At 45.5% G+C, this 23,083-nt stretch overlaps 1 protein-coding gene across 1 annotated transcript in view; it reads left to right on the top strand.

The window, feature by feature from the left end:
* Positions 1-23,083, top strand: part of LOC142588609 (cytochrome P450 2C20-like) — an 81,623-nt gene that overhangs the window by 47,782 nt on the left and 10,758 nt on the right. Inside the window, exons 7-8 of the mRNA XM_075700444.1 lie at positions 5,464-5,603; positions 11,609-11,799. Of these exons, the coding sequence (XP_075556559.1) occupies positions 5,464-5,603; positions 11,609-11,799 (331 nt within the window). The remainder of the gene's footprint in view (positions 1-5,463; positions 5,604-11,608; positions 11,800-23,083) is intronic.

Raw genomic sequence — 23,083 nt, 5'->3', positions numbered from 1 at the left:
ATAATCAGAAAGTGGCTTTGGCACGTAAAACCCCTTAATTTAATTTTTTTTTCTTGATAGAACACTGGCGCGCCCGAAATTAGAATATGCCGCTGCTGTTTGGGATCCTGACCATAATAACCTTATTAATGCACTTTAATTGATTCAGAATAACGCCACACGTGTCATACTAGCGAATTATTTTCGTACATCCAGCACAAAATTATTGAAAGCCAGTTTAGTGTGGTCTCAGTTATCACTAAGCAGAAAAGTTTTTCGCTTATGTTTACTTCAGAAAGTCTACCACCATCATCATTATCATCTACACGTTGAGCTGATCCTCCCAGTTACGTACCTTTCATCGCAGTTTGACCACATTAGTAAAGTATGGTTGTGCATACTCTCGCACACATTCCTACACTCTTTCATACCAAACACCGCACGTGACTGGAACCACCTTCCTGCGAATCTTGTTTCCATCACGGATCATGCTTTGTTCAGACAATCCTTATTTGCATTTTTTATTATAACTAACTGTGCCATATTGCGAGTCATTTTGTTTGCATCACGCTGTTCATTTTTTGTTTTGTTGATATTTCTTGTATTCTGTCTTCATAGTATGTTGTATTAACGTTTCTTTTCTATAACGTTGTATAACTTTCCGTACCTTTGTAACCACTCCTCTCCACAATGCGTCTGCGTTTGAGGGCGTTTGGAATGAATAAACAAACAAATAAATAAATAAATAATATGTTGCTATCGCTAATCATTGCTTCGCCCTCATGGCAAAAGTGTGATAGCGTCTCTTTATCTTTCTATCCCTGTTCCGCACCTTCCAGGGCATTTTTTCCGAGTGTCCCGTTCTTTCCACAGTGCCATGTAGGGGAATATACACAGGCTAATCATTCTGCTTTTTCGTGGAGAGATTTATCTCTTTCAACTTTCATGATTTAAAATGCAAGTTTATAACTTTATTGCAGTTTGAGTTTCGTACTCAAGGTCTAGGTATTGGTAGCTGTTTACACCGCTTTGTATGGGACTTAATTCCCGGCCGCAGCAGCAGCATTCCAATCGGGCGCCGAACGTTAAGAATAACGCTCGTGCGCCATGCTTTGGGAGCACGCTAATGCACTACACGTGGTCAAAAGTTATCCAGGGACCCTCACTACGCTCTTGCTCATAACCAACTGTGCAGTTCCTGGACGCTACACACCTCAATTTTGCAGCGAAGCTGTGTACCTCCAAACCCCAAAGAAATTTTCGTGTCGTTGGCGGGCTAAGCAAAAAAAAACTCCCCTTAAGTGGGCCGATTCCGAAGATAGTGCAATACCGGCACGACCTGCGGTGGAGCTGAAGCAGGCGTTAAGCACTTCCCATACGTGGGCCGATACTGAAGATAGTGAAATGCCGGGCGGACCCACGGCGGAGGTGCAGTTCGCCATTAAGATGCCCACATACACAGCTTCGCTGGCCATCCTTCTTTACACAGTGGAAGGGCACTGACTTTTTTTTTCTTCGCACTGCCCTGACACTCCTCTGGGGGTTGAGCTGTACGGACGCGCTTCACGTGAACTCCTGCTTTTTCGGTACTTTTACCGGATACTTTTATTATTCATCGGAATGGTAGCATCGGCAAGGGAGGTAGATCAGAAGGATATGGAGTTTACGAGCGGTACATGGAATTACCGCCATTTTTTGCCGTTTGTTGATGTCACACCGTGCTAACGGAGCTAGCCGTACAAGGGTGAGCGCTTGGCCGAGCGCGTGTACCCACGGCCTGTGACCCGTGGCTCGCGAGCACTCGTGAGCCGCCGCTCACTCTGTTTGAGGCCGACTTTGCCCATCGCTGATTATCAATAACTGGCGCATTTGTCGCATCAAAAGCTGCACGAGAACTGAGCCAGGAGTACAATGGCATTGAGTTGCAAGTCGAGATGTCACAAGAGCAAGAACAACTGCAAGCGGAGTGGGCGTATGACGAAAGCAGCGGAGAGGCAACCAACATCTATGAGAAATGACACACGTAGGAGAAAAGAGGAAAAAGCACTCAGGCACAAACAATAACCACAGCCCAGAAAGCACACCAACAATGTGCGCAGGAAGCCGGGGAAAGAAAACCTACGTCTGGAAACATGCATCATAAAAAACCAAGGCTGCCAGTGGACGACAGGAAAATTATCTACAGACCTAAGGTGGGATTACAGCTCTCCGTATGGACAATGATAGCAGTGTCACATGCCATCGGCCAAGCTAGAAAATTGTTCCGAAGTGACTTTGATGACAGCATCCGGATTTAACTTCAACACGTCAAACATAATCTACGAAAGTACACCAAATACTTGAGGAGCATGTATACAACATGCTCCTCAAAATCACCACTATCTAGCTTGGAAGGTCAATTTATGGAGATAAAGGAAAGTTCAAGATACCGAAGGGTATCAGCGAAGGCGTTATCTACAAGATCTCGCCAGGCACGGGCGAAGAACTACTACAAGTGTTACGAGTATCCGCAAGATACTCGTAGTCCTAGATACTCGAATGGTCTTCGCTGCACGCATGCTGGGAAGATCTTAAACGGCACTTCTCTAGTTTGATGGACCTCACGTCCCAGACAATATCATATATTACTTGTGGGACTACCACTGCCAATCATACAGGAAATCCGTGCTATATTGTAGAACCTGCGAAGGACTCGTGCACCGGCAAGATGTCTGCCCGAAACGCCTTATCAGTTTTTGCTTTTGATGATGGATAGAAAAGCAACCAGAAGACCATGACTGCCAGCCCAGATGTTAACCTTTTCAACAACCCCATTCGACAGCAGGAAAGGAGTGCCGACATAAACTCAAACCAAATCCACCACAGTACTAGATCAGACTGCAAAGGGAAAACAAGATCCAGCATCGGCAATGCAATGGAACTCAAATTTAGTCTCCAACATGCCAGAACTATGCGAATCAAGTAGTACCTCGCGATCCACTGCGCGATGATCCAAAATTGACTCTAAACCAAGAAGCGGACAAGCAAACGGCAGACCCCGGTGAAGATCACGGTCTGGATCCCGTACCCCCTAACTGAAAAAGCGAGTCGCGCATGCAGAAGCTGCAGGACTAAACACACAAGCAGAAAAACCTACGGGAAGCAAACGAGATATGCGAGCGCAACTCCAAAATCAGCAATCCCTCATTGACAAGTTCATACATACAAAGGTGCAAAGAACTAGACACCCCCAGTAAACCCTCATAATCTCAAGCAATACCAAACATCAGAGTGCCTCTTATGGAAAAACGAATAAAGGATTAGTAACACTGAAGCTGTGAAAGCAGATACAGGAAGCAATCGCTACTTTTGCAGAGTAGATAAAACAACAGGTCCGGAAACACATCACCGCTCAGCTGGCCCTTATCCATTCTGCTGTCTAAGAACTCAGCAATTTCATGTCCTGTGCCAAGCTCAACGCGTAACGAAAGGCGCAGTAGAAAGGCTACTCGCAACGCCGACAGGACTCTTAAGAACGCACATAAAGACCTCCGCAACGTGACCAGACCAGCATCTATGACCCGGGGTGAAGACGACAATATAGAACAAGATGGCGAGTAATACGAAGAGATTCCCAAAACTCCCAATGGCAGCTTGGCGAACGAACTGTCGCTCTATCCGAAACAAAACACGAACGACCAAACATCATCGCTATCCGATAAACTCCTCACATCAATCACTGCATACAGGGATACTATACACACACCGGATTCCAGAGAACAGCCATCCTGACGAAGAAAACTGCCACCATGCAAGATCAGGCAATCATGGGAACAACCGTAGAACACACCCTAGTGGAAGTACAACCTGAGGAGAAGACAGCAAAGTCTATACATCCTGTGCTTATACACTCCACCCAGGAATCCGCTATCTGACTTTGAAAACTTCATGACGGAAGCCACAAGACTCACCAGAGGCCACAAACTCATAATAATGGGAATTGTAATAGGGAATTTGGTTTACTACCACACGACCTGACCAAAAAAGGAGCACCATTAAACGATATGCGCGACAGAGTCACCTAACGCTCCGAAATTATCCAAGCTAATGATTCAAATATGAAACAGTGTATTCAGGTACACAGAGCCCGAACTCACCTTTAGAACAGTAAACTCCAAAGCCGAATGGACATGACTGAAAGAATATCTCCGTAGTGACCACCACATCTTCCAGCTTGAAATGCTGCGCCATAAGAAGCCGAGCAAAGCCGGAACGGCAAGGCTGACGGACTGGAAGGCCTTTTGAGATCATTGCATAAAATAAAACATCCAAAATGTTGAAAAGTGGCTCACGGAAGTGGTCATGATGGGCCTAGAAGCACGTTAAAGGCATCCAATTCAAGCTCGACACACGGGCACTAGACTCTCACCTCCTAAATCTCAGGCATGCCACAAGAGAACTTCGTAGAAGGAAGAAAAAAATGAAACATAGCCGTAAAGGGAAGAAATGAATCGCACGAACACATTCCACTTGTTAAATTCGTCGTTGAGCACCTTGCTTTAGCACAGTGTAAATGTGCAAGTGTTGCATTTCCTAGTGAACCATTACAATTCTAATCTCAATTTCTTATCTATGGTGCAGAAAGCATGATTCCTGAGACAACGACGGTGTGATTGTGTCCCAGCCAATAGCGAGGGTCGTAAAAAATTGAAAATAAAATTAGTCGTCACAAAATACTTCTTCCCCTATCATAAGAAGCCAACAAACAATGACACCGAGGACAACATAGGGGACATTACGTGTGCTTAATAAATCAAATAAAGAAACGATAAATTAATGGAAATGAAAGTGGATGAAAAAACAACTTGCCGCAGGTGGGGAACGATACCTGTGCTTAACAAATAAAATAAAGAAATGATAAATTATTGGAAATGAAAGTGCATGAAAAAACTTTCCACAAGTGGGCAACGATCCCACAACCTTCGCATGGAATCGTTGCCCACTTGCGGCAAGTTGTTTTTTCATGCACTTTCATTTCCATTAATTTATCATTTCTTTATTTTCTTTGTTACGCAAAGGTAATTCCCCCAATGTTGTCCTCGGTGTCAGTGTTTGTTGGCTTCTTGTGATACGACTAATAAAAATCGGGCCCCTAGGTTAACCCCCTTTCTCCTCGTTTCCCTTTCCGACGTAGAGTACTTCACTTCGCCCTACATCTCAGATGCGTAACGCTTTGTTACCTTGCGTTGTTCTGTTCTTGCGTTCTTACTTTCATTACAGAATCTATAATTCGTTTCAAAATGTAATGGCGATGCAGTGCAAGTAGCAGCTGACACACGCAAGCCGCAAACGTGAATACATAACTGTTTGCTCCTCGAACCATGTTCGCAAAATCGTTTTCTGCTAAGTTTACTGCTCAATGTTACGCGGCAAAGCGTCCGTCGTAGCTGCTATTCTTGTTGCACATTAATTGAAGTTAAGGTAACGTTGAGATATTTTGTACAGGTCCAGCGCGAGATTGACGACGTTATCGGCAGGGAACGCAAGCCAACATGGGAGGACCGCCTCCGCATGCCCTTCACCATGGCCAGCGTGTGGGAGATGGACCGCTGGAAAACAAGCACGCCACTAGGTGTGCCAAGGGAGTGAGTGACGCCATATATATGACCAGCAAGGCGGTGCGCAGTTGACGGTGAAGGATAAGCCTCGCACAGTGCTCTCCAATTACTCCTCATATGAGGCGGCCATGCCCACTCTAAGCACACGAGTCTCTAGGGCCTTAATCTCGACTCATCACTTTGTGAGACCTAGCGCCTGGCCCGAAGTCTCACTAGTACGATGGGCTGATCAAAATTTATCGACTCACAATATGGACTGTGGGGTCATCGCTTCGCACCCCTATCTACCGCCGCTCACTCCAGCATACGTTATTTTCTTTAAGGCGTCCTTTTTGACCAAAAGAACAATTGTCTCATATTCAAATGCATGCTTCCTGTGTGTCCCGCGTATTCACCAGAGCTAATGACATTGAATGCCTCGTTGAAAGTGAGTCCTCCTTTGCTGGCTATTTTAGCACCGTTGACAAGATTCGCTGCTCCTAGAGCGGTGAATCTAATTGTACAACACGCCTAAAATATCGATGTCCTAACTCTGCATGTTACTGCATTATCAAACCTGTCACTGCATGGATCATGCCACTTTTCTTCGTGTACCTCATTAGTCACCAGCTATAACTAAAACCACCGTTTGTGGCGGACCTCCTGGCTTTTCGCTAATAATAAGTTTGTTTCTCTCAATTGTGCAAAATTTGCTTTCCTTAATCTTGTCACCCGCCGCCATCGCGCGCATGAGTGTTACCGGTACAGTACCCAAAATATGCTAACTAGTGTGCATCAATGGCACTGACCCGCCGTGGTCGATTAGTGGCCAGGAATCAAATGCCGGCCGTGGCGGCCGCATTTCGAAGGAGCGAAATGCAAAAACACGGTGCATTGGGTGGAACTGAAAGAGCTCCAGGTGGTTGAAATTCTACCAGAGTTCCCCACTACGACGTGCCTCATTATCATATCGTTGTTTTTCCACGTAAAATTCCATAATAAAATTCGATGGCACTGAGAGTGATTCCTGCCGCCGGCGATCGCATCGTGCGCTGCAGTAAGGGAGCATGCTAAAGCTAATTTTTCAGAGGATATAGAACCGTGTGTGTATCATCCTCACAGCACGCTTCGGAGCGCGTGCCCATGAGCAGAGCGTGGCTTCGGTTCTGTTCTTTTTCTTCACATAAATACGCAGTTATTCAACAAGGATAAACTACGTACTCTTCGCACTAGCGAACTATCGTACGTTTTCTTCGAACGATCGTACCATGAACGGCCTCCAGATGGCGTTTCCCAGAAGTACCGTGCCTACATGAGGATTAAGACAGATATACTGATTACAATGATTCTGTAGTACAGGATTTGTGCGATAAAGAGAATCTTCTAAACAGGGAGAATAAGTGTTATGAACAGGTAACGTGGCAATGCGGAAATAGGCAGTCACGTATTGATTAAGCCTTAATAAGATAGACGTTCAACCAACGTCTAGACCCAATGAAGATAGCAGAACCTGGGAAAAATAAGCTGGGTAACGATCATAAACGCTTCCGACGTAATTCCAATGTACTAACACAAAACACGAACCAATGGCAGAAGAATGAATAAATATTAATGAAAAAATGACAACCATTCCACTCTGTGAAGATGGAATGGCAGCGAAAGCTGACGATATTCAAAGCTCTCAAATTAAAAGCAAGGTGCTTTCGCTGCCATTCCATCTTCACAGAGTGGAATGGTTATCATTTCTTGCGCTGCGAGTCTAGCGTCATTTCTCGTACGGAGGTGCCCGGGCTCGAAATTGTCGTTTTCGTTCAGCATTGCGGGAACGTGCTTTGTCGTTGGTCCTTTCGCGCCGGCCCCGTCTACATTCCCGTCGCTGTTCTCTCCGGCGCCCCTCGTACGCATGCTGTTCTTCGTGTGCATGAACTATACGTGTCCGCCCCATCAATGACGCAGCTGTTTTAGCGCCAATACCTCTCCTGCTTATATACTGCGATAACCCTGACGTCACACTGTTGTTCGCGGCGAGCGCTGTAATCTGTTCCGCATTTTGATATCTGTGCCGCCGCACTACAACCGTATGGGTTTGTTAGAAATCGCTAAGTCTGTTTCTGTTGCCGAACGCCGAGAAACTGCGGAAAGTTAGTCAAATACAGCTTTCGTAGTAAAATCATATCGCAGAGATCGCAAGAAACATAGAGACTAAAATGGAGGCACTTCCTACAACAGTCTGGGAATACAAGAACCTGATAGAAGTTATGCGGCAGAAGGTAACACAGACAAGGGAAAAAATTTTTCAATTGGAAAGAGGCGACCAAGTAAGAAATGGAAGAATAATAACTATTATTGAACAATAAAATAAGAATAATGTTAGCTTTTTAACAAATACTCAGAAACGTGGATTAAAATAAGTGGGCGGCAGAAGTGCACAAGCATCTGCTCCTAAAAAGCATGGACACGAAATGGAGCAAGAAGTCATGAAAGTTGACGACCAAGTACAAATTAATTGAACGTGGGAATAGACAACCAGAAGTCATCAGAGAGAAAGTGAGAGAAACAGAGATATCGATTTGGCTGCAAAGAACGAAAACAAAAAAGACCATGCATAATTAAAACAATGGGAAAAATAAAGAACAAGAAATCTGTACGATAACACAAAGGGCAGAGTTTTTCTATGTGAGGGAAAAACATACTAGAGCAAATATTCCCGAGTTGAGGCATGTGTACGCTGCAGCAAAAATCCCGGGACCACTCAGCATACTGCCGCTAGGTGTCACGAGCCAGCGCTGAGAAAGAATTTGTGACTGGAACGTGCGCTCGGCAAGAGGCGGGCGCTGAAGGAGAAGTAGAGGCTGAGGACTCCGGCTTGAGTTTTTGCGCGCCATCTTGTACAACTGTCCGTCTCGCCGACGCTGGGTACATCTTCAATTGTCTTTTCGTGACAAAATTGGTGAAGGTGCTGGGTACGGTTCATCCGATGCCGCAAACCCCTCCTGGTAGCAGGAGTACCAGTCCTATACTAATGAACACACCTGATCACCGGGCCAGCAGGAGAATCCGAGCATTGCCTCCAGACCTTGATCATCTCTCTGCAACAACATCGACGCCCCCACGGTTCGGTATGGAAGGAACGGCGACGTCTCTACCGACCATTAGGCAAGCTACGGCCACAACGGCAACTCAGTAGCTGCTGCAGAATCTCCGAGTGCCGAAAGTGTTCCACGGGGATATCTTGGAGGATGTAGAACAATGGTTAGCGCAGTCTGAACGCGTTGCCGACATAAACGAATGGAGCGACGCGGCGGAGTTGAGAAACGTCTACTTCAGGTGCTCGCACTTGGTACGAGAACCGAGAAGGGCTCATCAAATCGTTGCTCGACTTCCGCCGTGCTTTGCTGCATGGAGATATACACCAATTCTGATCGCCGCGAACGAGCCGAACGGGCGCTCCAATCCCGCATTCATCTGCCGAACGAGAGCGTGACGTCGTACGTCGAGGATATGACGCGCCTCTTCCGTCGGGTGGACTCAACCATGTCAGAGGAAAAGAAGCTGCGATATCTAATGCGGGGAGTTAAGGAACAGCTATCTGCTGGCCTTGTTCGGAGCCCGTCGAAGACCGTGGCTGAATGCATGACTGAAACCACCACGATGGAAAAGATGCTACACCAGTGCTCAGCTTTGTATGAAAGGCAATTGAAGATGTACCCGGCGTCGACGAGACGGACAGTTGTACAAGATGGCGTGCAAAACTCAAGCCGCCGTCCTCGGCCTCTACTTCTTCTTCTTCAGCGCCCGCCCCTTGCGCGCACGCGTTCCAGTCACTTCTTTCTTAGCGCTTGCTTGTGACACCTAGCGGCATTATTCCTAATGGAATGTGAAGGGTGAATGTGAACCCAATGAGAACCGTAGATAACGTACATGTTCCAAAAGCGCTTGTGTTTAAAGTGGACGCAAGCGTTCACCGGTGAGCACTCGAGATAAGCATGAGACGATTCGAGTATTTGTAGAAAAAAAAACAGATTACGTTCATACGACCGGATCCGTTATATGCGTGGGTAGCGCTACTATCTAGATAGAGACGTATGAAGAAGAAAAAGAAATACTATGGAGATGTATACAGAAATTTTAGACTTAAAAGCAACTATAGCATACCTCATTAGCTCAAGCAGGCTAAGTGACTATTTCTCACTGCCCCGTTTCAAAGGCGAATTCAATAACGCATCCCGATCACGTGCCGAACCATGCCAACCGTGTGGCCTCCAGGCATCGTCGGCGCTGTCACCGTCTCCCGTTGTAGATGCCCGGCGCTTAGCAGACAGGTCAGCATATTCTATAGGCACTATATCCCCTGCGTATATCATCCTTCATCCTGGAAGCTGGCATTCACCTGGAGTAATGAACTCTTCTGCGTATCTCTCCGTCCTCGGAATAGACCTAGTGGTCATACTCGATAAACAAAATTCATTCGCTGACATCCGCTCAAAGCATATTTAGCGCCAGCAACAAGGACGAAAGGGAGACGACACCACTAATGCGCTAACTTCAACGACTCGATTTTCAGGAAATACACCTATATAACCCATGCACAGTGGCGCCACCTCATCCAAATCTTAACCATCCGAAAAAGCCGTCCCCTTATCTAACAAGTTGACCGAAGGGGCACTAACACACGTATCGCTATTCCGCCAGATAGCCTGAGCCTCAATAATCTCTCGCACATCTTTATCTTTGTGCTTCGCAAGAACCCGGCAGGATCCACACTCCGGAGCGCAGCCGCATTCCTGACAGTGAGTTGACAGATGACCGTATTGCTTATTTTTCACGTTTAGGCTATGTTCCCGTGATCGGTCATTAAGACATCTTCCTGTCTGTCCGATGTCTTTTTTCCAACAGGACAGCGGTAGCTCATATACAATAGCTTCTACGCAACCCACTGGTGCTTTTCGATGATTCGTAGAGCAATCGCATCAGGCTTACGGTACGGGTCCGTTAATCGACACATTTCTGTCAGCTTTTCTGGTGCTGAAAAGATCACTTTTGTGTCCACCCGGCTAGCCATTTTCTTAAGATTATGTGCCGTTCTATGCAGGTAGGGCACTACCGCTATTTTTCTTCTGCGTTCCTTCCGTTGATTTGCCGCGTCCCGAATTGTGTTATCTGACCTGCACCTTTTCAGCAGCCCCTCGACGACCGAAACTTGCGCTGATTCCGGAAACGCTGCTGCTGATAATCTTTCCGACTGATCCATAAGACTTGTATAGATCTTATGATGGCAAGACTTCTTTAAGCATTTCCAAAGCATAAGTTGGCAATGCTCCTCTTGACGAGCTTCGAGTGGGCTGACCGATACCATAACAGGGGCTTATTAGCTCTAGGTTTATGCTCCCGACACGTGTGCCGTTCCATGAACTCAAGCTGAATATCTAGGAACCGCAGCACGTTATCGGTGGGCTCTTCGGACAGACAGGAAGATATCTTAATGACCGATTACGGGAACATAGCCTAAACGTGAAAAATAAGCAATATGGTCATCTGTCAACTCACTTTCAGGAATGCGGCTGCGCGCCTGTGTATGGATCCTGCCGGGTTCTTACGAAGCACAAAGATAAAGATGTGCGAGAGATTATTGAGGATCAGTCTACCTGGCGGAATAGTGATACGTGTGTTAGTGCCTCTTCGGTCGACTTGTTGGATAAGGAGACGGCTTTTTTGGATGGTTAAGATTTGGATGAGGTGGCGCCACTGTGCATGGGTTATGTAGGTGTATTTCCTGAAAATTAAGTTGTTGAAGTTAGCGCATTGTGGTGTCGTCTCCCTTCCGTCCTTGTTTGCTGGCGCTAAATATGCTTTCAGTTTACTAACACGCCCAACAAATGGCAATGCCGACATCCGCTCAGTTCTTCGGCTGAGAGAAAGAAACTGAGGTGACAGGGGTGAATTCAGCACATGTGTCCTTGGTGTAGGGCTAACTTTCAATCAAACAAACGCTTTGCATTCTGCCTTTCGCATCATCTTCCTATCACTTCCCTCTGGTCTTCCCTTCCCTGCAGGGCCTCGGAAGACACTGTCGTCGATGAGTTCTTTATCCCCAAAGGCACAGTGATCTTGGCGAACTTCTGGGCTGCACACTTCGACCCCAAATTCTGGATGAACCCGACCAAATTCGACCCGACTCGATTCTTGAATGAGGACGGGACACTCATGGCGCGCAAACCGGAATGCCTTCTGCCTTTCTCCATGGGTAAGCAACGGCGAACACTAAGCTTCCTAAGACTCGCTCTAGATAAAAAAAAAAGCTGCATTTGCGTTGAAATAGCGCATATGGTGCCACACACGTTGAATGTCGCAAACAATGGATGCGCCGTAGATACTACAGTAAATTAGTGCCGTTGTTTGTCTATAACAACATAAAGCATGAATTTGTGTGCCATGCTTAACACCTTCACCTATAGGGGGCAAGGTTGAGTAAATGACGGGTAAAAACGTTTCCTTTCTTGGCGTTTTTTTAAAGGTTAACCCGATGATAATTCGCCCCGCAAAGTTTTAGTGCCGCGCTCTCGAGTGTGACGTCAGCCGCCGTGGCACGCGGGCGCTCACTACGCGAAGGCTGTTCGACGCGGTCGTTGAACTTGTCCTGCTCAAGTTTTTTAGAGTTAGTGAGTCTGTGGGCTAGCAGTGCATTACGCATAGAATATTTTAGGACACTGTTCAGTTTCGTCAGTTTTTTGTTCAAAAGTCAGGATGTACAAAACGAAGAAGACTTCGCAGATTCCCTGAGAAATCTTGCTGAGTCACCGACGGAACTACGCTTAGTATCGATTGCTCCTCAAGTCTTCTGTTGGCCATAAGTAGATAATTTTAGAATTGGGGACTCAAGGCTCTGGGTCCCCAAGCTGCGCTGCGTAGGCTGCTCTTGGGTTTAGAGGAGCAGCAGAGTTTTAGAACTGGGTCAAAAGCAGACAGCGTTGAGTCGAGCGCTCAGGCCGCTCCAGCGCGGAAAATAAAAAAGGCGTTTGAAAGCAAAAAAAAAGAAGCTTTTCTTACTAGTGAAAACAAACAGAATGCATTTTGAGCGAAGAGAATAACAATAAATGTAACAACCGTAACTACTGTCTTAGTACTACGAGCCGAGTATGCTGTTTTAAGGCCTAAGACGGCTTGGGAACCCACCTTAGTTTTCATTTTTTGGGGTATTGTGTCAACGCTAACGCAAAAACCGAAGACTGGCTTGGATTCTGCGCATGCGCACTTGCGGCCCGCAATTTGCTTGCGTCCCCGAGCCGCTTGCGTCCCCAATTCTAAATCTCTCTAGTTTGTTTGCGTGCGCGTACGGCATAGGTTTCTTGTCAAGATGGCACCATGGTTGCGGCGCATTCGGTTTGACTTTTGGGTCCTTTCTTGGCTATAAAATGCCATCGCGTGCCGCATCTGCGTTGTAATTCAGGGTTTGTCTGTGTCTTGCGCACCCTACGTCTGCGTTCGCACGCTTCATTGGCAGTATATGTACAATTAAATTTTTATGCCCGCTGCTAAGCACGAGGATGAAGACCAGTGGTTTAGGTATATCATAAACTGAGTTTAATGTCATTCTCAAAAATTGAAGCGGTCGATGTGGTGGGGTAATCCACGCAGTGATCTACCAGCAGAGCATAAAGAAGCGACTGGGAATAACTAATAAAATGAGTGATTATCATCATGCCATGCAATAGACTCAAATGGTGCTTTCAGTTCAGTAAAGCAGGAAAAAAATTAAGAAATGACAGTGTGGCTGAATATAAATTGCTCGTTTTTTTATTATTATTATACCCTCCACATCAAAGTATTACAGAGGGGAGTGGGTAAAAAGCATATAGATAAGTAAACAGCAAAGCATCACGAAGTGGCTAGTTAACACAGCGAAACTGATTGGTCAGTTGTATCCGGGAGCGATGATGTCTCGTATGGCCGAGCGGAACTTGTCCTTGATTGCAACAACTGCGCCGGGAAGGTGGTTCCATTCCAGAGAGGTCCTAGAAATAAACGATTTGTGGCAGGTTCTGGTGTGGCATTGAATTATTCCAATCTTATGGCTATGATCAATGCGAGACGAAATGTGGGTCCTGTGGGACCATCCGGGGTTCTTGTTACGGAAGGATGAAAGAGATAGAGGAAGAAGAAGATCGCGAGACGCTGGCTGCCGCGTGTTTTTACTAGTAAGCCATTTTTAACCTCATTTACTCTCCTTGTATATACATTGTAAATACAGTCTTATACTCCCAATATTCCCGGAACAATATAAGATCATCGCGCAGGTAGGAATTGTGGAATTACAGTTTATAAAGTAAAGGGTAAGGCGAAAGCACGTCGGGCTGAGAGCGCAGCAGGTAGCAAGAATTTTTCACGAAAGTAAGGCTTGATGTGCGGCTATAATTTCTATGAATGAAACGCGCGGCATTGTTTTGGATTAGTTCGAGCAATTGAATAAGGGTTTCGAGGTGCGGGTGCCAGATGGATGAGGCGTACTACATTTTACTCCTGGCAAGCGTTTTAAGATTAACTTTATTGATATAGGAGCAGAAGAAAATTTTCAGTGAATATAGCCTAGCATGCGGTTAGTATGGCTAAATACCTTATCGATGTGTTACGACCAGGAAAGTAGCGACGTTATGTGGACGCCTACGTATCTATAGGAGGTTACGGCTTCTAGGGGAGCATCATTAAGGTAATAGTTCGGCGGAGGAATATTGCTGCGAATTACACGCATACATTTTGCATTTAATCACGTTAAGTTGCATTAACCATACGCCCAACCAGTTAGAGGTAGCGTCACTATCCTCTTGTAGCAGGAATTTGCTACAACGTTTGTCTGAGACTTCACGGAGGGTAACACAGTCATCTGCGAAAAGGTAAGTGTTAGAAAAAACATCACTGGGTAAAGCGTTACTGCAAATTAGGAAAAAATAGGGCCTATAACTGATCCTTGGTGCACGCCAGAGTCTACGGGATTAACTGGTGACATATGGTTATATGATACAACGTACCGTGACCGGTTAAGAAGAAAATGTTCAAGCCATGCAAACAGGTTAGGATCAAGACTAAGTTTAGGAAGTTTCAACAGAAGGAATCTATGACACACTTGGTCGATGGTCTTAGCGAAATAAAAAAAAATACAGTCCACGAATAAACCTTTGTCGAGAATAAGATGAAGACTGTGAGCAAAAGAAAGAAGCTGAGTTCCGCAAAGCAAGTTTCTCGGAAACCATACTGTGCTTTTGTGAAAAATACATTATTGTCTAAGTGCTTTGCTAAATGTGAGTGCAAAATATGCCCAAAAACCTTGCATGGAATGCTGGCGAGAGAATTGGGCGGTAGTCGAGGGGCGGGTTTTTGATGGCGGACCTGTGAAGTGAGACCACCTTCCCTACCTTCCATTCTGCAGGGAGCTGAAAGGTGCCTAAAGATTGCTGAAAAATTCTTGAAAGTACAACAGATGAATAAAGAACAGTATTTTCAGAAATCACCCCTTTATTAAATCCACACCAGGACTTGATAACTTCATACCTTTAATTACATTTTCGACCCCAAGAGGTTCAATGATAATAAAGTCCATAGCTGGGTAACTGAGAGACTGAAGAGTTGGAAGCATAGGTCAAGTACATACGACAATGTTGTTAGAGAATACAGCATTAAGGACATGGAGACATACCTCATCGGGTACCGGTGAACCGCTGGAATCAATCAGCGTGACCGAATTATTCTTGGAGGGGTTAATAACTGGCCAAAACATTTTTAGCGTCATTCGCAAGCATTGAGGGCAAAGTGTGAACTTGGAAAGATGTTTTTAACAAGTTTTACAGCCTCTGTGGAGGTATTGTTCACCTCCTTGTAAGCATTCCATTTCGATGCCAGTGCACTTTTATTAGGTATTCCAAACCGCCGTTTCTTTTTTTCGGTTGGAAAGCCTTTTTAATTTCGAGTTGAACCATGGCTTTTTACCATTGCATGATATTGCACTTGGTGGAATAAGCTTATCGGTGAGCTCATGTATATTATTTCTGAAAACGATCCAGTTCTCATCAAAGTGCGATCATCAAACTGGCTTAGAAAAGGATCAAGAAAGTTAGCTAGCTCAATAATAATAGCGTGAATATTTGCCCTATCATAGTGATAAATTAATTTTTTTCTACAGCTAGTTTTAACACAGGCGATAATATGTTGAATAAAAGACCCCGGTGATCTCTTAAAGGGGCACTAAAGTGAAAAATGATTTCTTCTGCATCAGTAAATCAGCGTTCTACAACACCAAAAACACCACTCTTACAATGATAAGACGTTTGGTAAGCCAGAAAAAGCGCAAGAACCAAATACGGGTGGCGACGCCTCCTTAAGTTCCCGCACCTGGGGGCTGTGACGTCGTGCCATCTTCAAGGGCCTACTAATTATATATAGCGGTACAGATTGACTACATTGTGTTCTAAGGGAACCAAATATTAAACATGGCAGGTTTCTGGAACCTTTATTCAGACAACGCGGTCCAAATGCGAACATACTTAGGGATCCCTGACGTCACGCAGACGTACCGGCGCTAGGGTTTCGGCGCCAAATTCAAATACTGATACTTGGACCTTAATTTTCTCATCTAATAACCAAACTATTTTTTTAAATGACTGCCTGGAGGGTTCTCAAACAATGATTCATTAGTCTAAACTGATTTATTGTTTCGCTTTAGTGTTCCTTTAAGCCCGGTAAGCATAAAACATTAGCAACTATGTCAGGATGAGAGCATGAGGTTAAGTCAGGCACTTAAGCAGTGCTGTCTGAGACCTTGGCTGGTTCCAATACTAATAGTGTTAGGAAATATAAAGCGCAGAGATCAAGAAAGTCGTTACTTTGCGAAAAAATTTGATAACAGCGCGAAGGATCACTATTACACAATATGTTGGGCGAGTTGAAATCCCCTACTAATATAATGGGATTTCAAGGATGCCACAAAGTAAGTGTGTTAAGCATATCCTAAATCTCACCGGTGAAAGTGTATGGGTAGAAGGAAGGCCGGTAGATAACAACTATGGTAATATTACAGTGACCGATATCAACGCAAGCGCACACAATTTCCAGGTTATAGTGAATGTGGCCGTAATGACACTGCAGGGACTTTGAAATAGCATGCAGTACGCCTCCGCCTTGGCGAGCAGTACGATCGCAGCGGAAGATACGAAATCGAGACAAATCAAATATTTCAGGATCTTGCACATGGTATTGTAGCCAAGCTTCCGTTAATGCAATAATACCAGAATAACAGCTATTGATGAGCTAGTCAAGTGCCTCGCGCTTGCGAAACACACTTCTATAATTAGCAACAAGCACGGAGGCTTGTGCTGTTAAGTATACGTCATTGCCCCTTGCGCGTTCGTATGTAGTAGGATGATGACGCAGAATGTCAGTTACGCTCACGTGATCTGGAACACTAGATTAGTTCGCTTAACGCTGTCACTTGTTGGATCATACATGAAACACTGCTTATCAATGAAATGCTTGTCAAAACATAGCTCGAATAAGGGGTAATTGCTGGTTTTTAACAAATTCAAGATCTTTTTTCTAGCAAGCCTTGCCGCAAGCGAGAAGTCCTCAAGTATTGAAATGTTCCTACCTTGTAGTTTGCTGCGCGACGAAAGTGTGATTTCCTTAATTTTAATGCTTGATAGTTTCATTTAAACCGGATGACACTTCGCATTTGAAAAAGTCCCGATTCGATGCGTCCGTTCAATTGAGTTTGCTGGCAAGGCATTTCCCATCGTTGACGACAGCGCATCCAGAGTTTTCTGTTAAGTTTGCAGCCATTATACACGGGAATCGGGTATGCTGTAAAAAAACAATTACGACTTCATCTGTCTTCCAAGTCGTCTAGGCCCGAGACTATGGTGTCCTGCTGCTTTGCCAACCACTCAGTGCTTTCTTGAATTATGGCAAAATCATTGCAAGCAGTATCTAGTGCTTCAGATTCACTTTCAAGTGATTCAAGACAAAGGAAAATATCAGTTACCTTGCATTCCAATTGCGTTTTGGCTAGTTTTCACATCCTTCACATCTCATTTCAACTCGGACTGACCTTTAGTAAGCAGGACTGTCGTCTTCTTTATGTATTTAAGCATTAATAATACCGTGCCCATCTGATCAGCCTCGGATATGGGAACACTATACGACGCAGCGGCATCTTGAGCCGACTTCCGCAATTCTGGAGGCCCCAGATTTTCCTCGACATCACCGTATTGCAACAACAGCGCTACGTCGAGGCAATCATACACATCATCATCATCATCATCATCATCAGCCTAGTTACGCCCACTGCAGGGCAAAGGCCTCTCCCATATTTCTCCAACAACCCCGGTCATTTACTAATTGTGGCCATGCCGTCCCTGCAAACTTCTTAATCTCATCCGCCCACCTAACTTTCTGCCGCCCCCTGCTACGCTTCCCTTCCCTTGGAATCCAGTCCGTAACCCTTAATGACCATCGGTTATCTTCCCTCCTCATTACATGTCCTGCCCATGCCCATTTCTTTTTCTTGATTTCAACTAAGATGTCATTAACTCGCGTTTGTTCCCTCACCCAATCTGCTCTTTTCTTATCTCTTAACGTTACACCTATCATTCTTCTTTCCATAGCTCGTTGCGTCGTCCTCATTTTAAGTAGAACCCTTTTCGTAAGCCTCCAGGTTTCTGCCGCGTACGTGAGTATTGGTAAGGCACAGCTGTTATTAACTTTTCTCTTAAGGGATAATGCCAACCTGCTGTTCATGATCTGAGAATTCCTGCCAAACGCGCCCCAGCCCATTCTTATTCTTCTGGTTATTTCAGTCGCATGATCCGGATCCGTGGTCACTACCTGCCCTAAGTAGATGTATTCCCTTACCACATCCAGTGCCTCGCTACCTATCGTAAACTGCTGTTCTCTTCCGAGACTGTTAAACATTACTTTAGTTTTCTGCAGATTAATTTTCACACCCACCCTTCTGCTTTGCCTCTCCAGGTCAGTGAGCATACATTGCAATTGGTCTCCTGAGTTACTAAGCAAGGCAATATCATCAGCGAATCGCAAGTTGCTAAGGTATTCTCCATCAACTTTTATCCCCAGTTCTTCCCACTCCAGCTCTCGGAATACCTCCTGTAAACATGCTGTGAATAGCATTGGAGAGATCGTATCTCCCTGTCTGACGCCTTTCTTTATTGGGATTTTGTTGCGTTCTTTGTGGAGGACCACGGCGGCTGTGGAGCCGCTATAGATATTTTCCAGTATTTTTACATATGGCTCATCTACACCCTGATTCCGTAATGCCTCCATGACTGCTGAGGTTTCGACTGAATCAAACGCTTTCTCGTAATCAACGAAAGCTATATATAAGGGTTGGTTATATTCTGCACATTTCTCTGTCACTTGATTGATAGTGTGAATATGGTCTATTGTTGAGTAGCCTTTACGGAATCCTGCCTGGTCCTTTGGTTGACAGAAGTCGAATGCGTTCCTGATCCTATTTGCGATTACCTTAGTAAATACTTTGTAGGCAACGGACAGTAAGCTGATCGGTCTATAATTTTTCAAGTCTTTGGCGTCCCCTTTCTTATGGATTAGGATTATGTTAGCGTTCTTCCAAGACTCCGGTACGCTCGAGGTTATGAGGCATTGCGTATACAGGGTGGCCAGTTTCTCTAGAACAATCTGACCACCATCCTTCAACAGATCTGCTGTTACCTGATCCTCCCCAGCTGCCTTCCCCCTTTGCATAGCTCCTAAGGCTTTCTTTACTTTTTCTGGCGTTACCTGTGGGATTTCGAATTCCTCTAGGCTATTCTCTATTCCACTATCGTCGTGGGTGCCACTGGTACTGTATAAACCTCTATAGAACTCCTCAGCCACTTGAACTATCTCATCCATATTAGTAACGATATTGCCGGCTTTGTCTCTTAACGCACACATCTGATTCTTGCCTATTCCTAGTTTCTTCTTCACTGTTTTTAGGCTTCCTCCGTTCCTGAGAGCCTGTTCAATTCTATCCATATTATAGTTCCTGATGTCCGCTGTCTTACGCTTGTTGATTAACTTCGAAAGTTCTGCCAGTTCTATTCTATCTGTAGGGTTAGAGGCTTTCATACATTGGCGTTTCTTGATCAGATCTTTCGTCTCCCGCGATAGCTTACTGGTTTCCTGTCTAACGGCGTTACCACCGACTTCTATTGCGCACTCCTTAATGATGCCCATGAGATTGTCGTTCATTGCTTCAACACTAAGGTCCTCTTCCTGAGTTAAAGCCGAATACCTGTTCTGTAGCTTGATCCGGAATTCCTCTAGTTTCCCTCTTACCGCTAACTCATTGATTGGCTTCTTGTGTACCAGTTTCTTCCGTTCCCTCCTCAAGTCTAGGCTAATTCGAGTTCTTACCATCCTATGGTCACTGCAGCGTACCTTGCCGAGCACGTCTACATCTTGTATGATGCCCGGGTTCGCGCAGAGTATGAAGTCTATTTCATTTCTAGTCTCACCATTCGGGCTCCTCCACGTCCACTTTCGCCTAACCCGCTTGCGGAAAAAGGTATTCATTATCCGCATATTATTCTGTTCTGCAAACTCTACTAATAACTCTCCTCTGCTATTCCTAGAGCCTATGCCATATTCCCCCACTGACTTGTCTCCAGCCTGCTTCTTGCCTACCCTGGCATTGAAGTCGCCCATCAGTATAGTGTATTTTGTTTTGACTTTACCCATCGCCGATTCCACGTCTTCATAAAAGCTTTCGACTTCCTGGTCATCATGACTGCATGTAGGGGCATAGACTTGTACCACCTTCAATTTGTACCTCCTATTAAGTTTCACAACAAGACCTGCCACCCTCTCGTTAATGCTATAGAATTCCTGTATGTTACCAGCTATTTCCTTATTAATCAGGAATCCGAATGCTAGTTCTCGTCTCTCCGCTAAGCCCCGGTAGCACAGTACGTGCCCGCTTTTTAGCACTGTATGTGCTTCTTTTGTCCTCCTAACCTCACTGAGCCCTATTATATCCCATTTACTAACCTCTAATTCCTCCAATAACACTGCTAGACTCGCCTCACTAGATAACGTTCTAACGTTAAACGTTGCCAGGTTCAGATTCCAATGGCGGCCTGTCCGGAGCCAGGTATTCTTAGCACCCTCTGCAGCGTCACAGATCTGACCGCCGCCGTGGTCAGTTGCTTCGCGGCTGCTGGGGACTGAGGGCCGGGGTTCGATTGTTGTATTCATATAGGAGGTTGTGGCCAAGTACTGCACGAGGGTGGCCAATCCTGCTCTGGTGAGAGAGTGCGTTACCGGTTCTGGTCACCGGGGTCAGGCCGCACTCCAGGCCTGTTCGTGCAATTTTCTCAACACACGGTTTTTTTTGTATTTTGTATTTTCCGGTGGAGAATTGCGCGGCACCGGGATTTGAACCACGGTCCTCTTGCACGGGAGACGGATACTCTACCGTCCCCGCAGGAGTGAAATTTAAAAAATTTAAGTTATGAGGTTTTACGTGACAAAACCACTTTCTGATTATGAGGCACGCCGTAGTGGAGGACTCCGGAAATTTCGACCACCTGGGGTTCTTTAACGTGCACCTAATTCTAAGTACACGGGTGTTTTCGCATTTCGCCCCCATCGAAATGCGGCCGCCGTGGCCGGGATCCGATCCCGCGACCTTGTGCTCAGCAGTCTAACACCATAGTCACTGAGCAACCACGGCGGGTGCCGCACGAGTTGTACGCCTTATTTAACCTACAGTGGTGCCCTATTTAATCAGTCAAGGTGGACCAATCTGAGCTCGCTTATACCGCACGGATGGCACTCGGCTAGAGAACCTGGTATTTATGACCTGCACATGTGTGGCCATACATACACAGTAGCATATAAAACAAGTGGCCATGATAGCAGCAAAAGGGAGCGATTGTAACTCCGTTTAGCATACAGGGTCAAGTGTTTATGCACCTGCGGAACGAAGAAAAGTTTCGCAGGAGGCATTGCGCAACGAGTGCTCCCCACATGCCCACTGAAGGGGTAGCTAATCAACAAGCTGCTTTTGAAGGGGCTGGGAAAGGGCGGTAATTCAGCCAGGGCCGTCGTTCTTGAAGCGATAAGGGTTTCGTCTAGCGGCACACGCAGGAAAGATGGCAGATATTGCAGAGCACGCGTGCAAGTGGAGTTCTTCACGATCTTGGACAGAATAAACGCAGACGCCCATCATCATCATCATCATCATCATCATCATCATCAGCCTGGTTACGCCCACTGAAGAGCGAAGGGCTCTCCCATACTTCTCCAACTACCCCGGTCATGTACTAATTGTGGCCATGTCGTCCCTGCAAACTTCTTAATCTCATCCGCCCTCGTAACTTTCTGCCGCCCCCTCCTACGTTTCCCTTCCCTTGGAATCCAGTTCGTAACTCTTAATGACCATCGGTTATCTTGCCTCCTCATTACATGTCCTGCCCTTGCCCATTTCTTTTCCTTGATTTCAATTAAGATGTCATTAACTTGCGTTTGTTCCCTCACCCAATCTGCTCATTTCTTATCCTTTAACGCAGACGCCCAAGGTGGGGCAAAAGGAAGGAACCAAAAGAAACCGCGAGAGCCGAGCCCGGCGGCATACACGCCTCATACAAGGCGCGTCTCTGTGGCCCCACTACTATGTGTCGATATTTTCCTTCATTGCTAATCGCATTAAAGTTTACATTCATTGTGCGATAGGTTCTGCCCCAATTTTTTGTCGCAGGGGGACCTGTATATATGTAATACGAAATTACTAGATTTAAAAGTGTAATGTAAAATTAGCGCTCAACTACACTGCCACACACTTAGTCTACGGGAAGTTCTGCGAATGAGCCCTCGGATCGGGCTTACTTTCCAAACCTACGTAATCTATCATTTACTCTCTCGTCCTCCCGCTTTGTGACGTGAGTTACGAGATTGTGTTCCTGACCTCAATGGCTGTGTTTATATGGAAGATACGTGAAACATATAACAATTTTTGCTCTTCTAATGGTAGCATTCATATAGTTACTAACACAACCAAATGGAAGTAGTGATAAAAAGGCGCCGTGCTACGCCATCACGCAATCACATCGCGAGCAAAGGACTAAACATGCAGCTACGATTCCCCTTGCTGACGTCACCGGAGTGCCGTTCACAGCGCCTCACTTCACGCACGGTGCCAATAGCTTCGACATACTACACGAAAACCTATTTTGGCACTACTATTCTCACGGTCCACAGAATGTGGAGTGTTACCTAGCGAGTGAAAGGCGGGGAGAGTGATACCTATCCCCAAACAAGGCGACATAACTAGCCCCTAAACTACACGCCCATATCGCAAACCAGTGTCTCATGTAAACTTTTCGAACACGTTATTTACTCGAGCCTAGTTGCCTTTCTAGAATAAAATAGATTCTTCAGTAGCAGCCAGCATGGTTTCTGCCAATATTTATCCTGCGAAACTCAACTTTGACTTTTTATAACGACCAGTTTTCTTCTGTTGGCAT

The sequence above is a fragment of the Dermacentor variabilis genome, chromosome 7 (genome assembly GCF_050947875.1).
Source record: "Dermacentor variabilis isolate Ectoservices chromosome 7, ASM5094787v1, whole genome shotgun sequence".
NCBI lineage: Eukaryota > Metazoa > Arthropoda > Arachnida > Ixodida > Ixodidae > Dermacentor > Dermacentor variabilis.
The sequence above is the reverse complement of the archived record's forward strand: the minus strand, read 5'-3'. Positions and strand labels throughout refer to the sequence as shown.